General features: G+C 46.4%; 6 protein-coding genes across 6 annotated transcripts; 4 read left to right on the top strand and 2 right to left on the bottom strand.

The window, feature by feature from the left end:
• Nucleotides 1-140: 140 nt before the first annotated feature.
• Nucleotides 141-1,977, bottom strand: GGS22DRAFT_197666 (uncharacterized protein). Its single transcript, XM_047966014.1, has one exon. It carries the CDS (start codon nt 1,720-1,722, stop codon nt 220-222), a length of 1,503 nt encoding a protein of 500 aa, XP_047814095.1. The 5' UTR covers nt 1,723-1,977; the 3' UTR covers nt 141-219.
• Nucleotides 1,978-2,582: 605 nt separating this feature from the next.
• On the top strand, nt 2,583-4,515 carry GGS22DRAFT_87611 (ankyrin repeat-containing domain protein). Its single transcript, XM_047968316.1, has 2 exons — nt 2,583-2,686; nt 2,839-4,515. The coding sequence occupies exon 2, from the start codon at nt 2,867-2,869 to the stop codon at nt 4,451-4,453; it is 1,587 nt and encodes a 528-aa protein (XP_047814094.1). The 5' UTR covers nt 2,583-2,686; nt 2,839-2,866; the 3' UTR covers nt 4,454-4,515.
• Nucleotides 4,516-7,863: 3,348 nt separating this feature from the next.
• On the top strand, nt 7,864-9,574 carry GGS22DRAFT_87588 (uncharacterized protein). The gene is made up of 4 exons (XM_047968315.1): nt 7,864-8,698; nt 8,757-8,864; nt 8,939-9,222; nt 9,292-9,574. The coding sequence occupies exons 1-4, from the start codon at nt 8,115-8,117 to the stop codon at nt 9,321-9,323; spliced, it is 1,008 nt and encodes a 335-aa protein (XP_047814093.1). The 5' UTR covers nt 7,864-8,114; the 3' UTR covers nt 9,324-9,574.
• A 790-nt stretch (nt 9,575-10,364) lies between these two features.
• GGS22DRAFT_87577 (Lem3/Cdc50) lies at nt 10,365-12,069 on the top strand. Its single transcript, XM_047968314.1, has 3 exons — nt 10,365-10,702; nt 10,759-11,515; nt 11,570-12,069. The coding sequence occupies exons 1-3, from the start codon at nt 10,499-10,501 to the stop codon at nt 11,851-11,853; spliced, it is 1,245 nt and encodes a 414-aa protein (XP_047814092.1). The 5' UTR covers nt 10,365-10,498; the 3' UTR covers nt 11,854-12,069.
• A 775-nt stretch (nt 12,070-12,844) lies between these two features.
• Nucleotides 12,845-15,033, bottom strand: GGS22DRAFT_87560 (uncharacterized protein). Its single transcript, XM_047968313.1, has 3 exons — nt 13,918-15,033; nt 13,511-13,859; nt 12,845-13,422 (listed from the first exon to the last, which is right to left on the bottom strand). Exons 1-3 carry the CDS (start codon nt 14,724-14,726, stop codon nt 13,135-13,137), a joined length of 1,446 nt encoding a protein of 481 aa, XP_047814091.1. The 5' UTR covers nt 14,727-15,033; the 3' UTR covers nt 12,845-13,134.
• Nucleotides 15,034-16,767: 1,734 nt separating this feature from the next.
• Nucleotides 16,768-19,372, top strand: GGS22DRAFT_175573 (glycosyltransferase family 31 protein). The gene is made up of 4 exons (XM_047963283.1): nt 16,768-17,393; nt 17,485-18,159; nt 18,221-18,894; nt 19,013-19,372. The coding sequence occupies exons 1-3, from the start codon at nt 17,025-17,027 to the stop codon at nt 18,821-18,823; spliced, it is 1,647 nt and encodes a 548-aa protein (XP_047814090.1). The 5' UTR covers nt 16,768-17,024; the 3' UTR covers nt 18,824-18,894; nt 19,013-19,372.
• Nucleotides 19,373-19,480: the final 108 nt, after the last annotated feature.

The raw sequence follows: 19,480 nt of genomic DNA, 5'->3' as shown, positions 1-19,480 counted from the left end.
TTTTAGTGTGTGCATTCCAGATATTTGAGCCAATTAGTTCTTGGTGGTTGATCTCAGGGGTAACTGACTCCGGGGTAACTATCCGCAAAACTTGGGAACTACCTAATGGTCATGCTCTTAGCTGATGGAGTGTCAAACAATCAGCAGCAAGTTCCTGATTACTACCTAAGCTCTCGGTGACTACCTAAAACTCCGAGAAGAACACCTGTTTGTTCCATGTTATGCCAGAACATTCATTATCTCCTCGAGTGGATCCAAGACCTTTTGCATGAACTCAATATTTTTAACATCGTGATCTCCTTCCAGGCTTAAACACCAATCAACAACCCGGTGATATCTTGCCCCCACTCTCTGGCGCATGCCTGGGGCAATATGAAGCAAGAAATTCGCCCAATGGGATGGATTGCCTTGGTCTATTAGTCCAACAACCGTCGGAAGTGGTTGCCAAAAGCCAAGCTCAAGTAATACGACGCCGAGGCTATAAACGTCATGTGCTTTGATATACCTTGGGCTATTGTCTCCCTGCAGCCTCACCGGATGTTGGAAGATATCGAAGTCCCATACATTTCTCTGAGATGCGTTGTCGTGCTCGTTCCGCGTGCCCTCCTTGTATGTTTTGGCGTCAACGCCACGTATAAGATCAAACCCCATCAGATAAGCCTCATCAATTCCGGTAGGAATGCACAGTTCCTCGTCTTGACCGGTGAAGCGCCGGAGAATAACAACACTCCGAGATGTGATGTTTTTATGCAAGAAACCTGCTGTGTGCAGGAAGAAGATTGATTCGCTGAGCTTGTATGCTAATTTGAGGCGTTCGTTTAAGGTTGTTTTGGTACCAGGGAACGGGTCATATTTGATGTACTCTTGTAATGTCATTATAGAATGAACATTATATGGCAGGGCTTGAGCAAATAGAAATTGATTGGAGTCAGGGTGGTAGAAATAATAGTTCACTTTGAGTAGTCGAACATCCATATCAGGGTCAAGGCAGGTAAGTGCTGCAGCAAGTTCTCCCATCTGACGCACAAGCATCTCGAAGTCTGATGTACCCGGTCGGCACTCCGCCGGGACTTCTCGGCTGCAGAATGTCACTTGACAGTCACCGTACCGGAAAGGGAGCGAAGAGATATCCTGAATAGCTTTGAGTTGGGCGATTATTCCATCTGGGGCTTGCAGCAGAATGTCTTTAGCCCCTGCTATCTTCGCGGTCGAGGAAAGAGCAAGAAACTCTTGGAGTTTATCACCACTGCCAATGATTGATGATTGCCGAATGCTCTCTTTGCCGCCATCTGCAGCGGAGATAGATGTCCTAACCTGTCCTGGCAGGCTCAGAACACGTACATCGAACCTCCCGGTCCATTCATGGATCTCTCTTGCCATTCCCTGTATCTGGGATCGTCTCGCTATCCATGTAGTCATGTTGATGGTGTGTGATAGCCGATCCCCTCGCTCGATCTTGTGGAGGCTTTTGTGCACTTTGTGAACTAGAAAGTTTAGGTACTCCGCGGTACGTTCCATTAACGCCACTTCGTCGGGTTCCCGGTACTGGTTTCCCTTCTCGAATTCCCCCGACGAGAAATATTTTTGGGCTTGCGTCAAGGCTCTCAGATCCCATTCAAGACCAGCCTTGAGTGCTTTTGCATCTGATGAGAACTCAGAACAGGCACTTAGGTACTGGATAATCATAGCGCCTGCTGTGATCGTAGTATTGAAGATATCCATGTCGAAGCCCCCTTTTTCTTTTCAACGGCACCTATTCATGAACTTTTGTAAGGCGCGTCGAGAGGGGTTAATAGGGACCTATGTATTAGAAGAATCGATAACCTAGGACCTCCAGTACGCCCAATAGAAAATTTCAGCTAATTTTAGGTGCCTACCCGACACGCGATTAACCTATATTTTTGCGATTCTGGGAAAAGCCATTTCATCATCTAGGTGGTTACACTGAAAATTCGACATGAACCATTCATATCGTTCTTAAAACGCTCTAATAAAATTGATAGAGTAACCAGATACATTCATCCGGCTAGCATTATCTTCGCATTAAAAGGATACAATTAAAATAACAGGTAACAAGTACTAAATGAAGAAAGTATTACCGAGACCGACGCCGGCGATTATATCATTGTAAGAGCAATTTGTACCTACCTAGGCATGCATCGGTATGTATCCTAATATCGTCACACATAAATCACTACCTACTTGCATTTGGGCGATTTTCATTGGATATTAACTCCGGGACATTTATAGGTATCAAGCTTTTGTATGCCACATAGTTTGGATGGTCGGATAATGTTTAGGTACCTACCTACCTAGTTACATGGTACCTACCCGGTAAGGTACATGATACTCGATGAGGCTCAACTTATTGTTAGGTCAGCACCTAGTATCTTACAAGTGATTTCACATACGATGAATACCAAAACTTACCTACCTAAGGTAAGTATAGGATAGATCTGATAGTAATTCAGCGAGTAACTAGGTCGGTAGGTAGGCAATAGAAAGACTACATCCGGGAGCTTGATGTATAAAAAGTTTCATCTCGATGGTTTGCATACCTAAGGTAACCTATATCCGTATATTGAAGCATAGCCGCATTGTAAGATGAGCAAATATCTCTACCTACCTAGGTATGTGTAGGAAAGATATTATAACGATTTATAGCTAGGTAGGTACCTACCTTACGGTACGTACAAATCTCCTAGATCTATATAACATGAAATGATCGCGCATTGATACCTACTTCTGAACCATTGCAACTCATAGCCGTTCATGGCTTAATTCAATACCTCAATAGGATATATACATCTACCTACATAGGTGGTTAACCTTTTCTAGTTTTCAACATCACTTTGAAACCTTCGACATGGAGAACAGCCTGGAGCGCGAATTCAAAGACCTTGACTACGAAGAATTCGACGCGATGGATAGAATTCCTTATAACATAATCGACCCTTGGGACCCGGGGTTGGTAAAAGATATCACAAGGAAAAATGGTCCACTACATCCACAGCTTGTTGTTAAATTGATCCTCCCACCTGATAAAGAACCCGATAGAAATCAGAGAATGGAATTCGATGACACTTCGAAACGCTCAATTCTCAGAGAAGCCATGTGCTTGAAACATGCTAGGCATCGCCATGTGGTTATGTTTCAAAGGGCCTTTCTCTTAAATGACAACAGGATGTCCAAATCATTTATGGGCATCGTTATGAACCATGCTGAGGGCAACATTGGTTCCTATCTCAGGTGTCAACGCAGCACACAAGAGCTGGGCGCGATCTGTGGTTGGTTCCGGTGCCTAGCCAATGTTGTCGCTTACGTCCATGGACTTGGTATTACTCATCGCGATATCAAGCCACCAAATATCTTGGTAAAAAATGGGAGAGTCCTGCTTGCAGACTTCGGAATATCCAAGATGGGCCTTGTCAAAACTATCCCAACGACACAACTTCACGCTCCTCGTGCACATACAATTCGGTACGCAGCCCCTGAAGTTGAAGACGGAAGTACTCGAGGACGATCGGCCGACATTTTCTCTTTGGGAGTAGTATTTTTGGAGATGGTCGTAGCTCACTCTTATCCAGCAAGACGGGGCCAGCTTGGGGATATAATGCCATCCAAGGCTGAACCATCATTCTCAACGAAATTAGGAGGAGTACGCAGGTGGATGAAGGAGCGCTTGCTGGAGGAAGGTCAGGGTATGACTTGGTCACAGAGGATTATTCAAATCTGTCTAGATATGATGAATATTGATCGAGACGAACGACCCACCATCGATAACGTTTATCTCGAGATACAATCGGCTCATATCCCTAACCAGCCTGAATGTTGTGCCAACATGCTTGGGGTTGAAGACGTGACTAATGACCAGAAACTACTGGAGGCATGCAAAATGGGAAACGGAGATGAAGTGAGAGATTTGGTTGACAGGGAGGGAGTGAGCCCAGGAACAGTCGGAGCACTTCATCAAGCATCGGCACATGGATTCAGCGACATTGTGGAGTATCTAATATCTCGAGGAGCTGATGTTAACCTGAAAGACTTCAGTAACCAAATAGCTCTCCACTGTGCAGCTGGATATGGTCATAAATCTGTTGTTGACATTCTTCTGGAGAAGTCGGACGTGCATTTGAAAGATGTATATGGCCGGACACCACTTTTCTATGCATGCGGACATGGAAACCTAGAGATTGTTTCGCGCCTGTTCGACCATCAAGCCGATGCCTCAGTTCAAGATGATGACGGTCAGACAGCGCTTCATTTCGCGGCTAAGGGGGCGAAGCGACCAACATCAAACCATGAGAAAATCATCCGACTACTGTTGGAAAAACATGCTGATGTTAATGCCTCGGATCGCAAAGGAAAGACGCCGCGGGACTACGCGAAGCTTAAGAATTACTATTGTAGGGTTAAGTTATTAAGAGGTAAATGGTGGAATTTGAGGGACTAAAGTTAGGTGGCTAAAGACTTGCGCTTTATACCCAAGTTTAACGAGGGTACCTAATTGTACGGCAAGAGGTTTTTTTTTCGTAGGTAATCCAATATGCCAACAATCGTTCAGAATTTCAGAAATGTGTAGATAGGTATAAGACCGTATCCGCCAACCCGCCAATTCAATTAATGTATTGAAATGTATACAGTGTAATAACTTACAGTCTGATACATATTCCACACGGTGCCCTGAATCTTACAGTGAGTCATAGCGCTATAAGGCGCTGAGAGCCCTGTAACTTATAGGCGTTATAGCGCATTAGCTCCTTATAACTTATACACGTAATAGTTCAAAGTGAGGGGTCCACTACCATATGTAAAAAGGCTATGCCTATAACCCCCACCTGTAAGATCCAAGGCACCGTGTTAACTATGTATATAACTGTAAGCTATCACACTGTATCATACTGTATACATTTCAATACATCAATTAAATTGGCAGGTTGGCGGATTCGGCCTTATAGCCCACTTTAAATGATCCGATATTATACCCATGGAGCATTTATTTATTTTCCAGGAACTGGAGGGAAAATAATCATTAAACGCCTAAATTCTACCTATCGTAACCCCTTAAATAATAATTCCCAACCTAGATTCTCATAATTTTCCGTCCGGAGGACATTATTACACTCATACTTTTCCTATTACTCATAAAAATACCCCTGTAATTACGCAGCATTATGTAAGTAATTGATAAGTAAGTGATAAGAGATTTCGGCACCCTTGATTGGCTCAAACCTTATCTAGCGCGTTGCCAAGCCTTTGCAAAACCTTAAATTCGTCCACGTCTCTGATTGGGTGCATCCCCTTCAATTCATTACATAAGCTTTGATTCGACTGATCTTTCAATTGAACTGATTTACCTACCGACTTTTGAACCGACTTTTCAACTGACTATTCAATCGACTATTTAATCAGTCCGGCGACTGATTTATTAGCTGAATACTGATTGCATCTGGGGACGGGACCAAGGACTGGACCCAGGACTGATTTACGAACTGATTTACAGATCGATTTACTGACTTTGAACTGATCTAGGGACTGATATATTGACTGATCTAATGACTAACCTTTGAACTGATCTCGGGATTGACCAGGCTAATCTACTGACTGATCTACTGACCGTTGAACTGATCCAGGAACTGATCTGACTAATTCCTGAACTGACTTTTGGACTAATTTGCCGACTCATTTACAGATAGATCTACTGACTATTGAACTAGGACTACTTTACTAATTGTTGAACCGATCTAGGGATTAGGCTAGGGACCCATTTACTGACTTCGAACTGATATAGGGACTGACTTTCGAATAGATCAAACAACTGATCCAGTTCCTGGATCAGAGACTGATTGACTGACTATTTAACTGATTATTCAACTGATCGAATATCTGATAGAAGGACTGAACTAGGGACCGATTTACAGACTGGTTGATTAGCTTTTGAACTGATGGAATTACTGATTCAGTCCCTGGTCCAGGGACTGAATTCCTGACTATTGAACTAATCTAGGGACTGTTGAACTGACTATTCAACTAACTATTAGACTGATCCAGGGACTAGATCAGGGACTGATTTACGAACTGATCTACTGACTTTTGAACTTATCTAAGGACTCGAAGAACCTGTTCATCGCAAGGAAACTTTCCCAGTCCTCCAGGCGGATATTACCTTTTGTTTTTACCTGACTTTCCTTTTCCTTTTAAACCCCCATATATCGCCTTCTGCGAAGAAAAATTTTTTGACCTTTTTTTTTTGTTTTTTGAAGTCCCCGTAGCTCGTATATATTTATTTCCCCTCTCTTACGTGGGGGAGTGGGTGGGAAGTGTGATAGGACGTATATATCGTACCTAGAGAGCAACAACTTGATTGAAATCACTGTGAGAATAAGAATTGAACATAAACAATCATCAAATATAGCGCGGAGCGCAAGTGTCAGATTAGCTCTTAAAACCACCAGAACTTTTGGCTGTCAAGGAGTTGGTTGCACCCTCAGACAGCAACAGATGAGTCCTAACCATACATTGACAATCAACAGACAAGGACCGAGAACTAATAAGGTACCTCATAAGCATTCTGCGTTCCTACGCAGTCTTTTCCGGTGCGTTTGTAACGTGTCAGGTAGGCATAGATAGATGATATGGCTCATGGGGGATATTATGTCAGGGGTAATGTTGCTTTGGATTTCTCTTAAATTATTGTATCATCTGCATTTGCTTGCTTCACGGCGCTAAATTGTATCCTCTTTATAAGTCTATAAATGAACAAACGATTATTCTTTGCAGAAAGATGTGATCCTATAATTCTCTTCTCCCCTAGTACCTACCTAGTAGTCACTAGGTAGGTAGGCACTCACCTGGGCATTTAGCTTGGTAACTATTTTTCTGATGACTTTACACTAGTAGATTGATTAGATGCCTATGGGCATTTAGGCTTTTAGTCTCATGCCACATATTCGTGAGCCGAATAGGGACACAAATGGTCTCTACCCACGTGTTATACAATTTGTGTATTTGTAAGAGGTTGGAAATTGAATTGAGGCTCCCGATCTAATCAACTAGGGCCGGTAATGTGGTGGAGTGATGAGCTCCTGCATATTATAGATTGATGAGAATTACAAATAGTTTTGGGCGCTCTCATCTGGAAGCCTGCCTCAACAGTGCCTGACCCAGTGCCGTTTCAATCTTGAGAGTAGGTACCTACCTAGTAGGTACCTACCCAATGAACCTAGGTAGTCTGAAAGTCTTGGAGTGAATTTCCGGGGAAGGGCTCTCCAGACGGTTCACTCCAATGGTAATTATTCCTGCACTTGGCTTCTTTTAGGGATTATCGTCAGTTTGCCATATAGGCTCTCTTGCTCGACGAGTTTGTACATTATAAAAGGGAAGCACAGAAGTGGCAGCATTGCTGCGGTAGGTAGGCATATCTTCAATGCTTTGCCGTGCAAGGCTGCGTATCAAAGGCCACACTTACTCCTTGTTCATTTTGGCCCTGACTCTAGATACGGGCCTTTTTCCTCCAATCACAACCTGATGACCAAGTCATATTCATCCGGACAAGCGGCTGACAGCTGCAAGTCTAGGGGCATACCTCGAATTAATAAACATGGCTTGATTCCCACTAGCTGGATTAGACAATTAGTAGGTCCGCCAGTATGCGCGATGATGTGAGGTACTATAAGCGCCCGCGGCACTTGTACTCGCCAACGTGCAGACGAGAGTGATGGACAGGATACGCCAAGGGACTTTTGCCGGGGAGTAAACAGTCTCGTAGCGCATTCCCGCACCAAAATAGAAGTAACGGAAGATCCTAGTCCACGCAGTAATTAAACCGGCAAAATGCACCTAGCAATAGGAATAGGAGATGATTCACCTACAGGATAGAGCTATACAGTATCGCCCCCTTCTCGGGGTTAGGCTTTCCACTCCCGCGGTTAACAATATGCAGACAATAGTTTTTTATCTATTGATGCTAGGCGGCAGTTCATTGCCATGCACGAAATTCCAAATCTCGGTCGGGCTAGATTTTTACTTATAGGGGTCGTACGGACGCCGGGGCTGCGTGCCTTGCCTCACTTGCTTCTGCACATCTCTACCGCCAAGACTAATCCGCCGTCGAGATGAAGTCGCTCACAGTCGTTCTCGCGCTCGTCGCGCACGCCCAAGCCGGCCTTCGATTTGCTTGCTCCACCTTGACCATCCAGCGTCTAGACCCCGTCGTCGAGTCGGGCAAGCTCCCTTCCGCGCATCTTCACCACATCGTCGGTGGAAATGCTTTCAATGCTAGCATGACCGGTGATGTCGGTGAGAGGGGTACCTGCACCACCTGTGAGATGTCGGAGGACTTCTCCAACTACTGGACGGCCGTGCTATACTTCAAGCACCCGACCAACGGCTCTTACCACCGTGTCCCGGTCAAGGCCAACGCCGCTCTCGCAGCCGGAACCACGGGTGGCATGACCATCTACTACACCCAACACGACTTCTCTACGGATGACCTGAAGAACCAGTACATCACAGCTTTCCCGCCCGGATTCCGAATGACCGTGGGCAGCCCGACCACGGAGACGTTGGACCAGGCCAAGGGCCACATTGGTCTGCGCTACAACTGCCTGCAGAGCCTTCTCAACCGAGGAGCCGAGATGGTCGACTTCCCCACCAGACCCTGCCCTGCTGGTATCTTCACAGTCCACCACTTCCCCGCGTCAGTAACCTTTTCCCCTAACGCTTCGAGACGAATTGTATGCGCTGACAACATATAGATGCTGGGACGGCAAGAACCTCGACAGCCCGGACCACCAGTCGCACATGTACAACACCATCAAGTACGACGGCTTCACGAACGCTCCCCCGTGCCCTGCCTCTCACCCGTAAGTTCAACGCCTTCCCAATAAAGCATCACTTGAGCAATAGTTTGTATACTAATCCAATCTTTTCGCAAAAGTGTTCGCATGCCCCAGGTCACATACGAGACCGTCTGGGACACGACCAAGTTCAACAGCCTATGGCCCACCGGAACGCCTAACCCGTTCGTGTGGTCGTTCGAGGGCAGCAGCGGATACGGCACGCACGCCGACTACATGTTCGGCTGGAAGGGCGACTCGCTCCAGCGCGCGATGAACAAGTCCGAGTGTTTCTACGATGGATGCGGCTCCATCACCAAGCAGGCCATGTCGACCGCCAACAAGTGCACCGTCAAGGACTTCGTCGGCGAGGACACCGAAGGATGTATGTTTCTACCCTACCCCATCTTTAACCACTCTGAGACGCGATTTTGAGACTAACGTGTTGTTTTAGGGGTCGACCATCTCCCGGGTATGGAGATGTAGAGTGGATTAGACGATTCCTTTTCGTGACAGGAACTGCAAGATCGTTCTTTGATGTTAGGAGGCGCTGTGGAGGTGTCAGTTTGATCGATAGCATGTAGCTACATAGATGCGACGATTTCTATCAGATTACCAACGATGATTTTCGAGGTGTGATGCAAACCTAGGTACTCGTGTATGAACTGTGACCTTCTATCGCTTCCTAATGATTAAGATCGACGTTTATCAGAATATGCGATGAGTTGAATTCGAATCCATAAAACCCGGAGGCGATTCAGCCATTGAAGCTTTTTAATACTTGTTGTGAAACGTGCCTAGGTAGCGATGAATAATCCCACTAGTACCTACACTGGATACCAAACTTCGCAAAATTATGGTACTAGATCAAAAGGCAAGAATCTGCGAAGAGGCTTGCGGGTACCTAGTATTTCATATTTGAGCATTACGTAAGCTGAACGAAGGGGTGGCCCAAGATCATTATTCGTACCTACTACCTAGCATTACCCTAGGCACCTAGGTGTGTAAGTAGTATTATCCGATCGAATGTTGTAGGTAGATCTTGAAAAGTCTGTTCAAATCTCCTTGGTGGATGATGTTGCGTTGTAGATGACAGATGTCGGATTAAGAATTGAAGATTCAGGGGTAGGGTCGCCGGGATTCAGTATGTAAGCAAATCACGTGGAATTATATGATTAAGCTAAAAATGGATTATGTAATGATTCAGATTTGATGTTGGAACTGCATTACATAATAGTGCATAGTGGCTGTGCTAGTTTAATCTCGTATTTGGCCGCGTTTCCTTTTGTCTAAGCCACGAAATTGCACTGACGAGAAGCACATTCATGGCTCAGTCCAGTCCATTTGCTACATCATTTACCCGCGCCAACATCAAGGAATGCTACTTAGCTAGGCAGACACCAAAAAACTAAAACCATATAGAATCAACGATTTGGTCGTCGGTATTCCATGTTCAAGACCCATCGCTGCAGGGTTTAACGCGATACGATAGCGACAATCCTTGGTGTCGTCAATGTAAGCGATTCCTGCTGTCCCGGCTTCCCGAATCCCCTGTTCAACATGCGACACAGATCTCAGTCCTAACCATTCCTACCATAATAGTCTCCTCTCCCTTGACGACTTCATCAATCTTCCTCTCGAATTAAATCCACGCCTACAAGATGGACGACACATCGCCACCCGAGAGCATCGATCAAACGAAGGAGAAGAAGAAGAGCAGAAGACCCGCGAATACGGCGTTTCGCCAACAACGTTTGAAAGCATGGCAACCAATTCTTACTCCCAAAACCGTCATCCCACTCTTCTTCGTCATAGGTATCATATGTGCGCCCGTTGGTGGGCTGTTGATCTATGCTAGCTCTACAGTATGTCAAGACTCTACCTAAGTCTTTGTGATTACTGCTGACAATCTGTCTTTAAGGTCAAGGAATTGCGCATCGACTATACGAATTGTTTCCGCGATGCGCCTACCGCCGATCTTGCTTTGATGGATGATAGTCTAGTCTTCCCATCTTTCAAAACCAACAACACCATCAATGCCATGTGGCAGCGTACCGAGCGGGTTAATTATACTTATGGCACCCACACAGTTCAGAACCTCACGATGTGCACTCTTCAGTTTGAAATACCCGAGGAGATGTCTCCACCTGTACTTCTCTACTACCGCCTCGAGAACTTCTACCAGAACCATCGTCGTTATGTTGCTTCATTCTTCGACAAACAGCTCGCAGGAGATGATGTCTCGCTTGCTGATGTCGAAGCATCTGGTTGCGACCCTCTAGCTAGCTCGAACTCGAAAGCCTTCTACCCTTGCGGCCTCATTGCTAATTCTGTGTTCAACGACACTATCATGAGTCCTGTCTTCTTGAACCCGCCCACGTCAGACGGCAACTTAACCTACGAGATGAAGAACACTTCGATTGCCTGGGAGTCCGACAAGGAGTTATACAAGCCGAGGGTGAGCACTAACTTGGACAACATTCTCCCGCCGCCGAACTGGCAGATTCGATATCCTAACGGCACATACACTACCGACAATCCCCCTCCGAACTTGCACGACGACGAGCATTTCATCGTCTGGATGCGGACAGCAGGTCTGCCAACCTTCAGCAAGCTCTGGGGGCGCAACGATACAAGCGCTATGCAGATTGGAACCTACTCTATGGAGATCATTGACAGTATGTGAACACATTTCCCTGGTACGGAGCAATCTCGCTAACATGCCTTGACAGATTTCCGAACAGACCAGTACCAGGGCAAGAAGAGTATCGTGATCACCACCCTATCCGTGATGGGCGGCAAGAACAACTTCCTAGGAATCCTCTGGCTCGTCGTCGGCGGGTTCTGCATCGCCCTCGCCCTACTCTTCCTCATCACGAACCTCATCAAGCCCCGTAAGCTGGGCGACCACACCTACCTGTCCTGGAACAACGCCCCGTCGTCCGCGGCCGCGAAAGGCAAAGGCAAGGCGTCCGGCCCCACCATCGGCATGGCGACCGGTCGCGATTTGTCGTAGGGCACGAATCTGCGCGGTTCTCGACTTGCGCGGAGCGCGGCGAGTCACGTTGGATTAGACGGGTCGGCGGCGGCGAAGAGGGAAAGGGAGCTGAAAGAGCTGCGGGTTTGGCCTAGACCTAATCATACCGGAGACGAGGATACGTTCAGAGAAGGCATGTTCCCGTCGACATCGTCGCTTCGACCCCCTCCGCAGTCCCAGAGGCACCAAACCCAAGAAACTCCGGGTGAATCGTCTCAAGCTACGGCAGCGGCGGCGGCGGGGATCGGTGTTGCTAAATGAGAAAACAGGAAATAAATAAAACTTCAAAATTACTATAAATCTCGCACATTCGGGGAAGACAGAGGGGAGAGAATGAGCATGATGGTATGATACGGGACAGGGTTACTTTGGTCGAATTTCCCGTCTTTTCCTTATTCGTCGTTTCGGGAGATGACATCGTATCGCACGCGCAAAAGATTCAAACAGAGAGCAGGGTCGTGGGGGGTGGATGTTTTTTTTTGCCCCCACACTTGTACGAGTATACCTACATGCAGCTACCTTTTTTTCAACTATTTTTCGACGGCTTGTAAGCTAGCTGTCTGGGGGTCTAACGGAGTTCTGGGTTGTCTTTGCTGTATCTGCCTTTTTCTCTACTTTTTTCCCTCGAGATTCACGCTAGGGGAAGGGGAAGGGAGAGGGGTTTTTCTCTTGATAGTTTGATTTGAGCTGGTTGTTTTGTTATAAAGGCAAGGGATTAGAAGACTTTTCTCTTGCTTGGACTTTTGAATCGTGACTTTGTGGTATGGATGGCTATCGTAGGCGTTTTTCCGTGTAAATGTGACTGATATGTGAATAATAACTTAATCCGTGTGAATGCGTTTAATTTCGAAATGAGGAATAGCATTGCGATTATGAAAGCAGATGCGGACTATGCAGAAGCCTACCTATTTAGCCACCATGGATAGAAGAACGAAGAACCGACAATCATCACTCCCCTTTTCACTTATTTTTCCTTGCTTTGCCTCGACTTGCTTTTTGCTTGTTCCCTTCTGCCAGATGCCCACGCGATGATCCAGGTGTGTCTGTTGTTGTCGTACGATGCCACCATCGTTTGAAGACTTTTCCTATGTTACATGGTAATTTACAACCCATCTCCGATCCATTCCTTAATGACGACGGATAATTGACGAAACGCCAGATTGAAAACTCCTAGATAACGGGCGCCCCTTGATTCATAAGCCTAACCCTTATGTATTGCCTTTACCTCAGCGCGCGTTTATAATTAACACATGGTGTGGATTAGGACTGTGCTGCTTCCTCGACTTTGGCCTTTTTCACTTCTTCGTCGCCTGGCGCCGCATCCTCGGCTTTGCGCTTGCCGTTGCCGTTCGTCTCTTGTTTCGGCTCCTCCTTGGCCTTCTTGCGCACTAGACCGGATAGATCCTTGGCATTCTTCTTCGCCTCCTCAATTCTTGCTTCCTTCTTCTCGGTAGAGTCGCCTAAGGCCGCGCCTAGGACACCCAGCATAGTATCGTCGGATGCGAGGACAGAGTTAACGTCCATGGGCGGTTTGCGTAGGTCGACCAGCTTCATTGGTAAGGTAGGTTAGTTTACTAAATCATCGTTTTCCTCATGTCGCGATGACAGGGAGTGTACGGGGAAGTGAAAAGCTCACCCGTTGCTCCATGTCCGCGATCAGGTCCTTGACCTCGGCGATCTGCTTCCTCGTCGCTTCATTATCTTCTGGCGCGTGTAGCATCGCAAGGTCGACTTCTTTCGCATCGAGCTTAAGCTTCGTACTCTTAATAGCTTTCTCTAGCTCAGTAGCAGCTTCGTTTCGCAGCTCTTCGTCAACAGGCTTCGCATTCGCGCCAGTGGTATCTTCTTCGGTGGTGGTGACGGATGCGAACTCAAGGGCCAATGATAGCTTGAAATGGGCCTCAGCAATTAGCTCCGACTCCTCGCTATACAGTCCTTCCTTGTACTTCAGGGAAGCACGACAGTCATTAATTGCCAGAGGGTACCTATATCATTGTTAGTAGATGTCAATTACGATCCTAGCAAACTCCTAAGTGATCGTACTTCTCATTCTCTAGAGAGATTTCCGCAAGGAGATCGTGTGTGTCGGCCAGTCGCTCCTTGATGTGCTTGACAGTAGGGCTGTCGCCTTCAGCCTTCTCTTTTCCTTTGCCTTCAGATGAATCTTGGTCGTCTTGTTCCAAGGACTTTTCGAAAAGCAGACGTGCTAGATCTAAAATCTCGAAGGCTACTGCAAGATCGTCATCTTCTTCGTCTTCGTCTTCTTCTCCCTCAGCCTCCTCTTCCTCGTCAGAATCCTCGAAGTTCTCGTCGCCTGCAAATGAAAATAATGGTTTCTTAGCATCAGATACCTTCTCTCCTTCAGTCGCGGCCTTTGCCACCGCATCGGCTACTCCTTCTTCGGTCACCTTCTCAGCTGTCTTCGTAGCGGCCGAAGATTCGGCTTGCGATTTCTTTGTCTTGGACTTCTTCTCAGCAGCACCATTGGACTTGTTCTCGCCAGCTGCTTTTCCACCTAGAACATCACTCTTGCTCTGGCCAACCTTGAAGAGACTGCGACCGTAGAGAAATAGAACGTCGGCATTTTCGGGAGCCATCTCGCCATTGATCTCAGCTTGCATTTCGGTCGCTTGGGAGAAGACTTCGGCAGCTTCCTCGAACTTCTTCTGCGCATAAAGCGCGGTCGCCTTGGCAGTTAGGTCGGCTAGCGACACGTGAAGTGAATTGGTACGCTCTTCGGGATCCATGGGAGGCAAAGACTGAGGAGTTGCCGCAGCAGAGACTGTAGCTGACGCAAGGGCAGACGGAATAGCGGATAAGGTAGGGGTATCAGTGGGAGTTGCTTCTGCCATTGTGACGAAAATTGGACGATGTCGCGGTGAAGTTGATGATAGAAACTATGAAAATGTTGTGATATGATTGGCTGTATTGAGAAGGCTACGAGCCTATGAAATGTACTCTGAATAAAACCGATACCAACTGTGAAGGTTTGAATAAGGTCCAAATGTGATAGCGACCTATATGACAGAGGATTGATTATATGCGCCAACAGATTGGATGTTTTGTTTTGTGGTGTGAAAAGGTGGAAGTCAGGTGTGGTGAGGTGAATGTTTGGAAGTGTGGGTCGTGGACGAAGTGACGCGATTACCGCATGCAGACCTCCCCATGAAGATGGAAGTTACGGCGTGCACCGCGTCAAGTTACGGGTCATGGGTTATTAGAAGCTTGGGCCATTACGTAACTCTCTCTACTTTCAAACTTCCACTTTAATGCACGTGACAGGAAGGAATTGAACTCTGGGATTAAGTAAGCATACCCCACAGACCCATTCAACTGACATCAATAACCCTACCTTCTACAACTCTTCCTACAAGTGCATCTTTCGAATGGCTTAACCTAAGAACCTGAGTATATTCAGGTTCCAGTTTCCTATTCACGAATGTCTCAACAGCCTTGTTTTAATAAAATTATTGATTGAGGCGTTTTTTTTTTGCTTTTCATATTAAGTAACATACCACTCAGAGAGGTATCTTGGAATTTCCATTTGAGTGATTCATCCCAAGAAGCATTTAGGATTTATTTCGGACCGTGACTTTCCCAGCACTAAAACGTAACGAAGTCCATAAAAATAGCGTTTCGATGTCAAAAACGATCAACTTAAATAAGGCTGAACTCAATCCTTCAAGGCGTTGAAATGTCAAAGTTCTCGATGCGACATCATGTACCCGGGTAGCATAACTGGATAACTATGACGTGCAGGGTTTCTAAGCTTTCCGGGGCTCCCCACTTCCCTTGACAGCTAAAAAGTTTAGGCAATTCGCAATTGATCGGACGAGATCTCAACAGAAACAACGCCCAGTGAATCAGTAAGCAAATTTCTGCTTTCTCCTTTCATTAACAACCGACGCCTCCCCCTTTACTGTTGGTTAACAACATCCAAATTGATCGCTATATTGGTCTTACAGCATCACCTTTAATTACTTTGTCGCTGCTGATGTCATCAGCGGTCAATTTTACATAAAATGCATTGTCAATGTTACCATTTGCCAATAAAGAAAATGTCTTTTTGAACAATGTGAACAATCTAGGCGTATTACATGTTACGTCTGCTCTGCTCGGTACGTAAGTGTTTCGATTAAAAGGCCTCAAGACGAATTGATATGAGATGATCGGTTACATGCGTTTGAAACCAGATAAAGCAGCCAGTAAGAAAGTGTGATTGGAGGTGCCGATGAAATGGTAGCACAACGCTAGCTCAATAACTGCTACCCGACCCGTTACTTCTTCACTGACTGAGGGGGGAACACGAGGCATGTAAAGGAAAGACACATGTATACAAAGACAAGTCTTGCAATTTACCTGCCTGCATACCTGCATACGGACGTACTAGGTACCTATTCTACATGAACCGAAGTCATGCAGGTAAGTGCCTAGGTATATTATGCATACCTGGTATGAGTGACTACTGCTCGTAAATGCCAACAGCGACAGTTTGCTATCACCTCCCTACCTGGTAACTAACTTATCATGCCCCTCTAGACTATCGTCTTCGCTACCTACTTAAAAGATTGGTGATACGAGATGATGTCGTAAATTTAGCTAACCAGCTCGAGTAAATTCCAGCCGCACAACTCCACTCTGATAGCCTAGTCATGGATCTGGACCGGGAGAGTCGGGCTAATCCGACATGGGACCCCTGAATATTTCTTTCGTGATACGATGCTGTGCCTATTTAGACCCACGTACATAGGTACATCACTAAGTAAGTGCTATGTATGTGTTACGCTGTAAGTTGGTATGCGCAGAGTGCGGAAGGCGCAATCCACCTACATAGTAGGTACATCTCGTAACTTTGGAATTTTTAGATTTTTTGTATTTCTCACCTTCGAACTTCTTCCTTTGACATGTGGCCACGAACAGTTTGGTGACTTCTTCCCACTTGGGAATTCTCTCTTCAGGTTCTCTTTACTTAATTTATCAACCCGCCTTTGTATTGGGATGACGTATTGTTTCATAGTTTCCTCGCAACCATCTCAGTAAATTTGGATTACCTGACAGCTTACTTTCGCAAATGTGTCCCGGTCGCCGATCTCCTCTAGGAGTTCCATCTTAATGATCGCATTCGAGACCTCGGAACCACAATCACTACCATGATCGTATCGCACGTATCCCGCCGATCCAGGGTCTTCGGTGGCATCGCCGCCCTGGCCCTGTTTGCGACATACCTACACATGCGTCCACAATGGAAAGAAGCGCCATTCGAATATGCCCGCGATTATTACCACAGCGTCAAAGACTATCTCGGCAGTCCGGTGTATAACAACACTCTGTATACCGAAGGAAACAAGCAGACGGTCAATCAATTCTACAATTCGAGTAATCCGTGTGCCAATTTCCCAGATACCGACGGTGTTCTATTAGTCATGAAGACGGGCGCGACGGAGGCGTTTGACCGAATACCGACGCATCTGCTTACGACATTGAACTGCCTTCCCGATTTCCTCATATTTTCCGACATGGTGCGAACCCCATTGCAATGACTCGCTCATTTCTGCGCTAGAAGCGACATCCAGCATCAGATTGTAGTGCAATAGACTAATCATATTATAGGAGCAACAAGTCGGTCCCTATCACATCTACGACGCCCTAGCCGAATTTGAAGAATCCGCAAAAGCCCATAACGAAGATTTTGATCTTTATCGTGACCAGAAGGAATGTCCAGTGTCCCAGAAGTCGTGTGTCGATGCTAAGAGAGATGGACAAAAGGCATGGAACTTGGACAAGTATAAGTTTCTTCCTATAATGGAGCAAACATGGAAATTGCGCCCGGGCCGTGATTGGTATATTTTTGCTGAAGCGGATACGTACGTCTTCTGGGCCAACGTGATGCACTGGCTGAAGAAGGAGTCCGGCCTAAACCATCGCGAGAAGCTCTACCTAGGCAGTCGAAGCTTCATAGGAGGAACTCCATTCGCCCACGGTGGTTCTGGATATATTATCAGCGGTACGCTATTGAAGCACTTGATCGAATATCACCCCGGTGTGGTCAAGCAGTATAACGTCAAGGGAGCCCACGAATGCTGTGGTGATTTAATGTTAGCGCAAGCCTTAGAGGAGTACGAGAATGTCAAGATTCGACAGATTTGGCCCATGATCAACGGCGAAAAGCCCAGCACTCTACCCTATGGTCCCGGTCATTGGTGTGAGCCGATCATGACCATGCATCATATGAATGCCGAAGAAATCAGCAACGTGTGGCAGTATGAGCAAACACGCAAGGCTGATGTAAGTTGTTCTGTCTTTCCTCCGTGGGTAATCACAAGGATCAACGCTAACTTTTTGACAGAGTACTCTCCTGATCAAGGATTTGTATGAAGGCTTGATCCGCCCAAAGATGCAGGTAGCGCGACAGAATTGGGATAACCTTTCTGATGATGTCTGCTACATTAACCGAGATCCTCAGGCTCAACAACGTGCTGAAGGACATCTACGCGATAGGCAAAAGGAGGAGAAGGATATGAATGATGTTGAGAAAGAGGCATGGAAATCGCCAGAGAACTGTGCCAAAGTCTGTGGATCCCAAGACGTTCCGGATGAAGACGAGTGGGACTTGCACGGGAACGTGGGACGCAAAAACATCAACCCTAGTACGGCGAACGACACAGAGGTCGCCGAAGATACCTCACCAAGCGACGCAGCGGCGAGGGAGGCGTGGAAGAAGTCAATGAACGAAAAGAAGCGAAACCGATCGTGCTTCCAATATCGTTGGCACGAAGAAGTCTGCTGTACAGCCAAGAGCTTCAAGTTAGGTGCACCCAAAGCAGCACCTGACGACGACAACCCCAACGCCAGGTGGGCCAGCGGCTGGCACCTAAAGGGCATTAATGACTGGATCGAAGCGACGGGCGAGTGTACGAAGCCCGAGTGGAAATCCCCCGACCCTTCATAGGTCTCCTCTTCGTCTTAAAGCAACTCTAAGGTATATTAAGGACATAATAATGGGAGGAAGGCGAAAAGGTTCTACGCCAGTTAGTCGGAAAAATATCACGGAATCGATGGTCATCTCGGCACACAGAGAGGGTGGAGAGATATCTCGCGATGGCATCTCTTTCCGGGGAAGGGGTTCTATTGTACGTACTAGCAAAACACGGACGGTTTGCCGTGTCTAGGTCATGATGGGGGTCACATAACACGGCGTTCTTGGCATTTTCCAGGTGGGAGAGATGGAGACGGCGTAGGACATACAAGGCTTAGGATGGTTATCGGCTCATGCTTAGGTTACCTCGCATATTAAGTACTGACGAAGATAATTGAATCATCACAAATAGTCAGATGTTATCGTGAGTTATTTCGTTGGTGTTGAGAAAACTGTTAAGGCGGTGGAAAAAACGAGGACTCGTGTTTCCATCACTAACACGCAACTTTCAAGAAAAGTAATTTAGTTTCAAGTTCTAAACCTTCCTAGCTTATCATCTTATGTTAATAAATAAACTCCACCGCACGGTTCATAGAAGCTCCCGTTCCTCCCTCAACCAAGCCCACACCACACATACATACATACCCAAATTACCCCACAGACGACGGAGTGAGAGTGGCAAAAAATTAA

This window comes from Annulohypoxylon maeteangense (assembly GCF_022496945.1).
Source record: "Annulohypoxylon maeteangense strain CBS 123835 unplaced genomic scaffold GGS22scaffold_29, whole genome shotgun sequence".
NCBI lineage: Eukaryota > Fungi > Ascomycota > Sordariomycetes > Xylariales > Hypoxylaceae > Annulohypoxylon > Annulohypoxylon maeteangense.
This window is presented reverse-complemented; position numbering and strand designations above follow the sequence as displayed.

What these genes read in the sequence shown, in the direction of transcription:
- GGS22DRAFT_87577 (XM_047968314.1), top strand. Translation starts at nt 10,499, where the DNA reads ATGGACGACACATCGCCACCCGAGAGCATCGATCAAACGAAGGAGAAG. An exon ending in TGATCTATGCTAGCTCTACA is followed by an intron (nt 10,703 to 10,758) that starts GTATGTCAAGAC and finishes TCTGTCTTTAAG; the next exon opens with GTCAAGGAATTGCGCATCGA. An exon ending in CTCTATGGAGATCATTGACA is followed by an intron (nt 11,516 to 11,569) that starts GTATGTGAACAC and finishes ATGCCTTGACAG; the next exon opens with ATTTCCGAACAGACCAGTAC.
- GGS22DRAFT_87588 (XM_047968315.1), top strand. Translation starts at nt 8,115, where the DNA reads ATGAAGTCGCTCACAGTCGTTCTCGCGCTCGTCGCGCACGCCCAAGCC. An exon ending in ACAGTCCACCACTTCCCCGC is followed by an intron (nt 8,699 to 8,756) that starts GTCAGTAACCTT and finishes GACAACATATAG; the next exon opens with ATGCTGGGACGGCAAGAACC. An exon ending in CCGTGCCCTGCCTCTCACCC is followed by an intron (nt 8,865 to 8,938) that starts GTAAGTTCAACG and finishes TTTTCGCAAAAG; the next exon opens with TGTTCGCATGCCCCAGGTCA.
- GGS22DRAFT_175573 (XM_047963283.1), top strand. Translation starts at nt 17,025, where the DNA reads ATGATCGTATCGCACGTATCCCGCCGATCCAGGGTCTTCGGTGGCATC. An exon ending in TCCTCATATTTTCCGACATG is followed by an intron (nt 17,394 to 17,484) that starts GTGCGAACCCCA and finishes ATCATATTATAG; the next exon opens with GAGCAACAAGTCGGTCCCTA. An exon ending in AGCAAACACGCAAGGCTGAT is followed by an intron (nt 18,160 to 18,220) that starts GTAAGTTGTTCT and finishes ACTTTTTGACAG; the next exon opens with AGTACTCTCCTGATCAAGGA.
- GGS22DRAFT_197666 (XM_047966014.1), bottom strand. Translation starts at nt 1,722, where the DNA reads ATGGATATCTTCAATACTACGATCACAGCAGGCGCTATGATTATCCAG.
- GGS22DRAFT_87611 (XM_047968316.1), top strand. Translation starts at nt 2,867, where the DNA reads ATGGAGAACAGCCTGGAGCGCGAATTCAAAGACCTTGACTACGAAGAA.
- GGS22DRAFT_87560 (XM_047968313.1), bottom strand. Translation starts at nt 14,726, where the DNA reads ATGGCAGAAGCAACTCCCACTGATACCCCTACCTTATCCGCTATTCCG. An exon ending in ATCTCTCTAGAGAATGAGAA is followed by an intron (nt 13,860 to 13,917) that starts GTACGATCACTT and finishes ACAATGATATAG; the next exon opens with GTACCCTCTGGCAATTAATG. An exon ending in TCGCGGACATGGAGCAACGG is followed by an intron (nt 13,423 to 13,510) that starts GTGAGCTTTTCA and finishes TTACCAATGAAG; the next exon opens with CTGGTCGACCTACGCAAACC.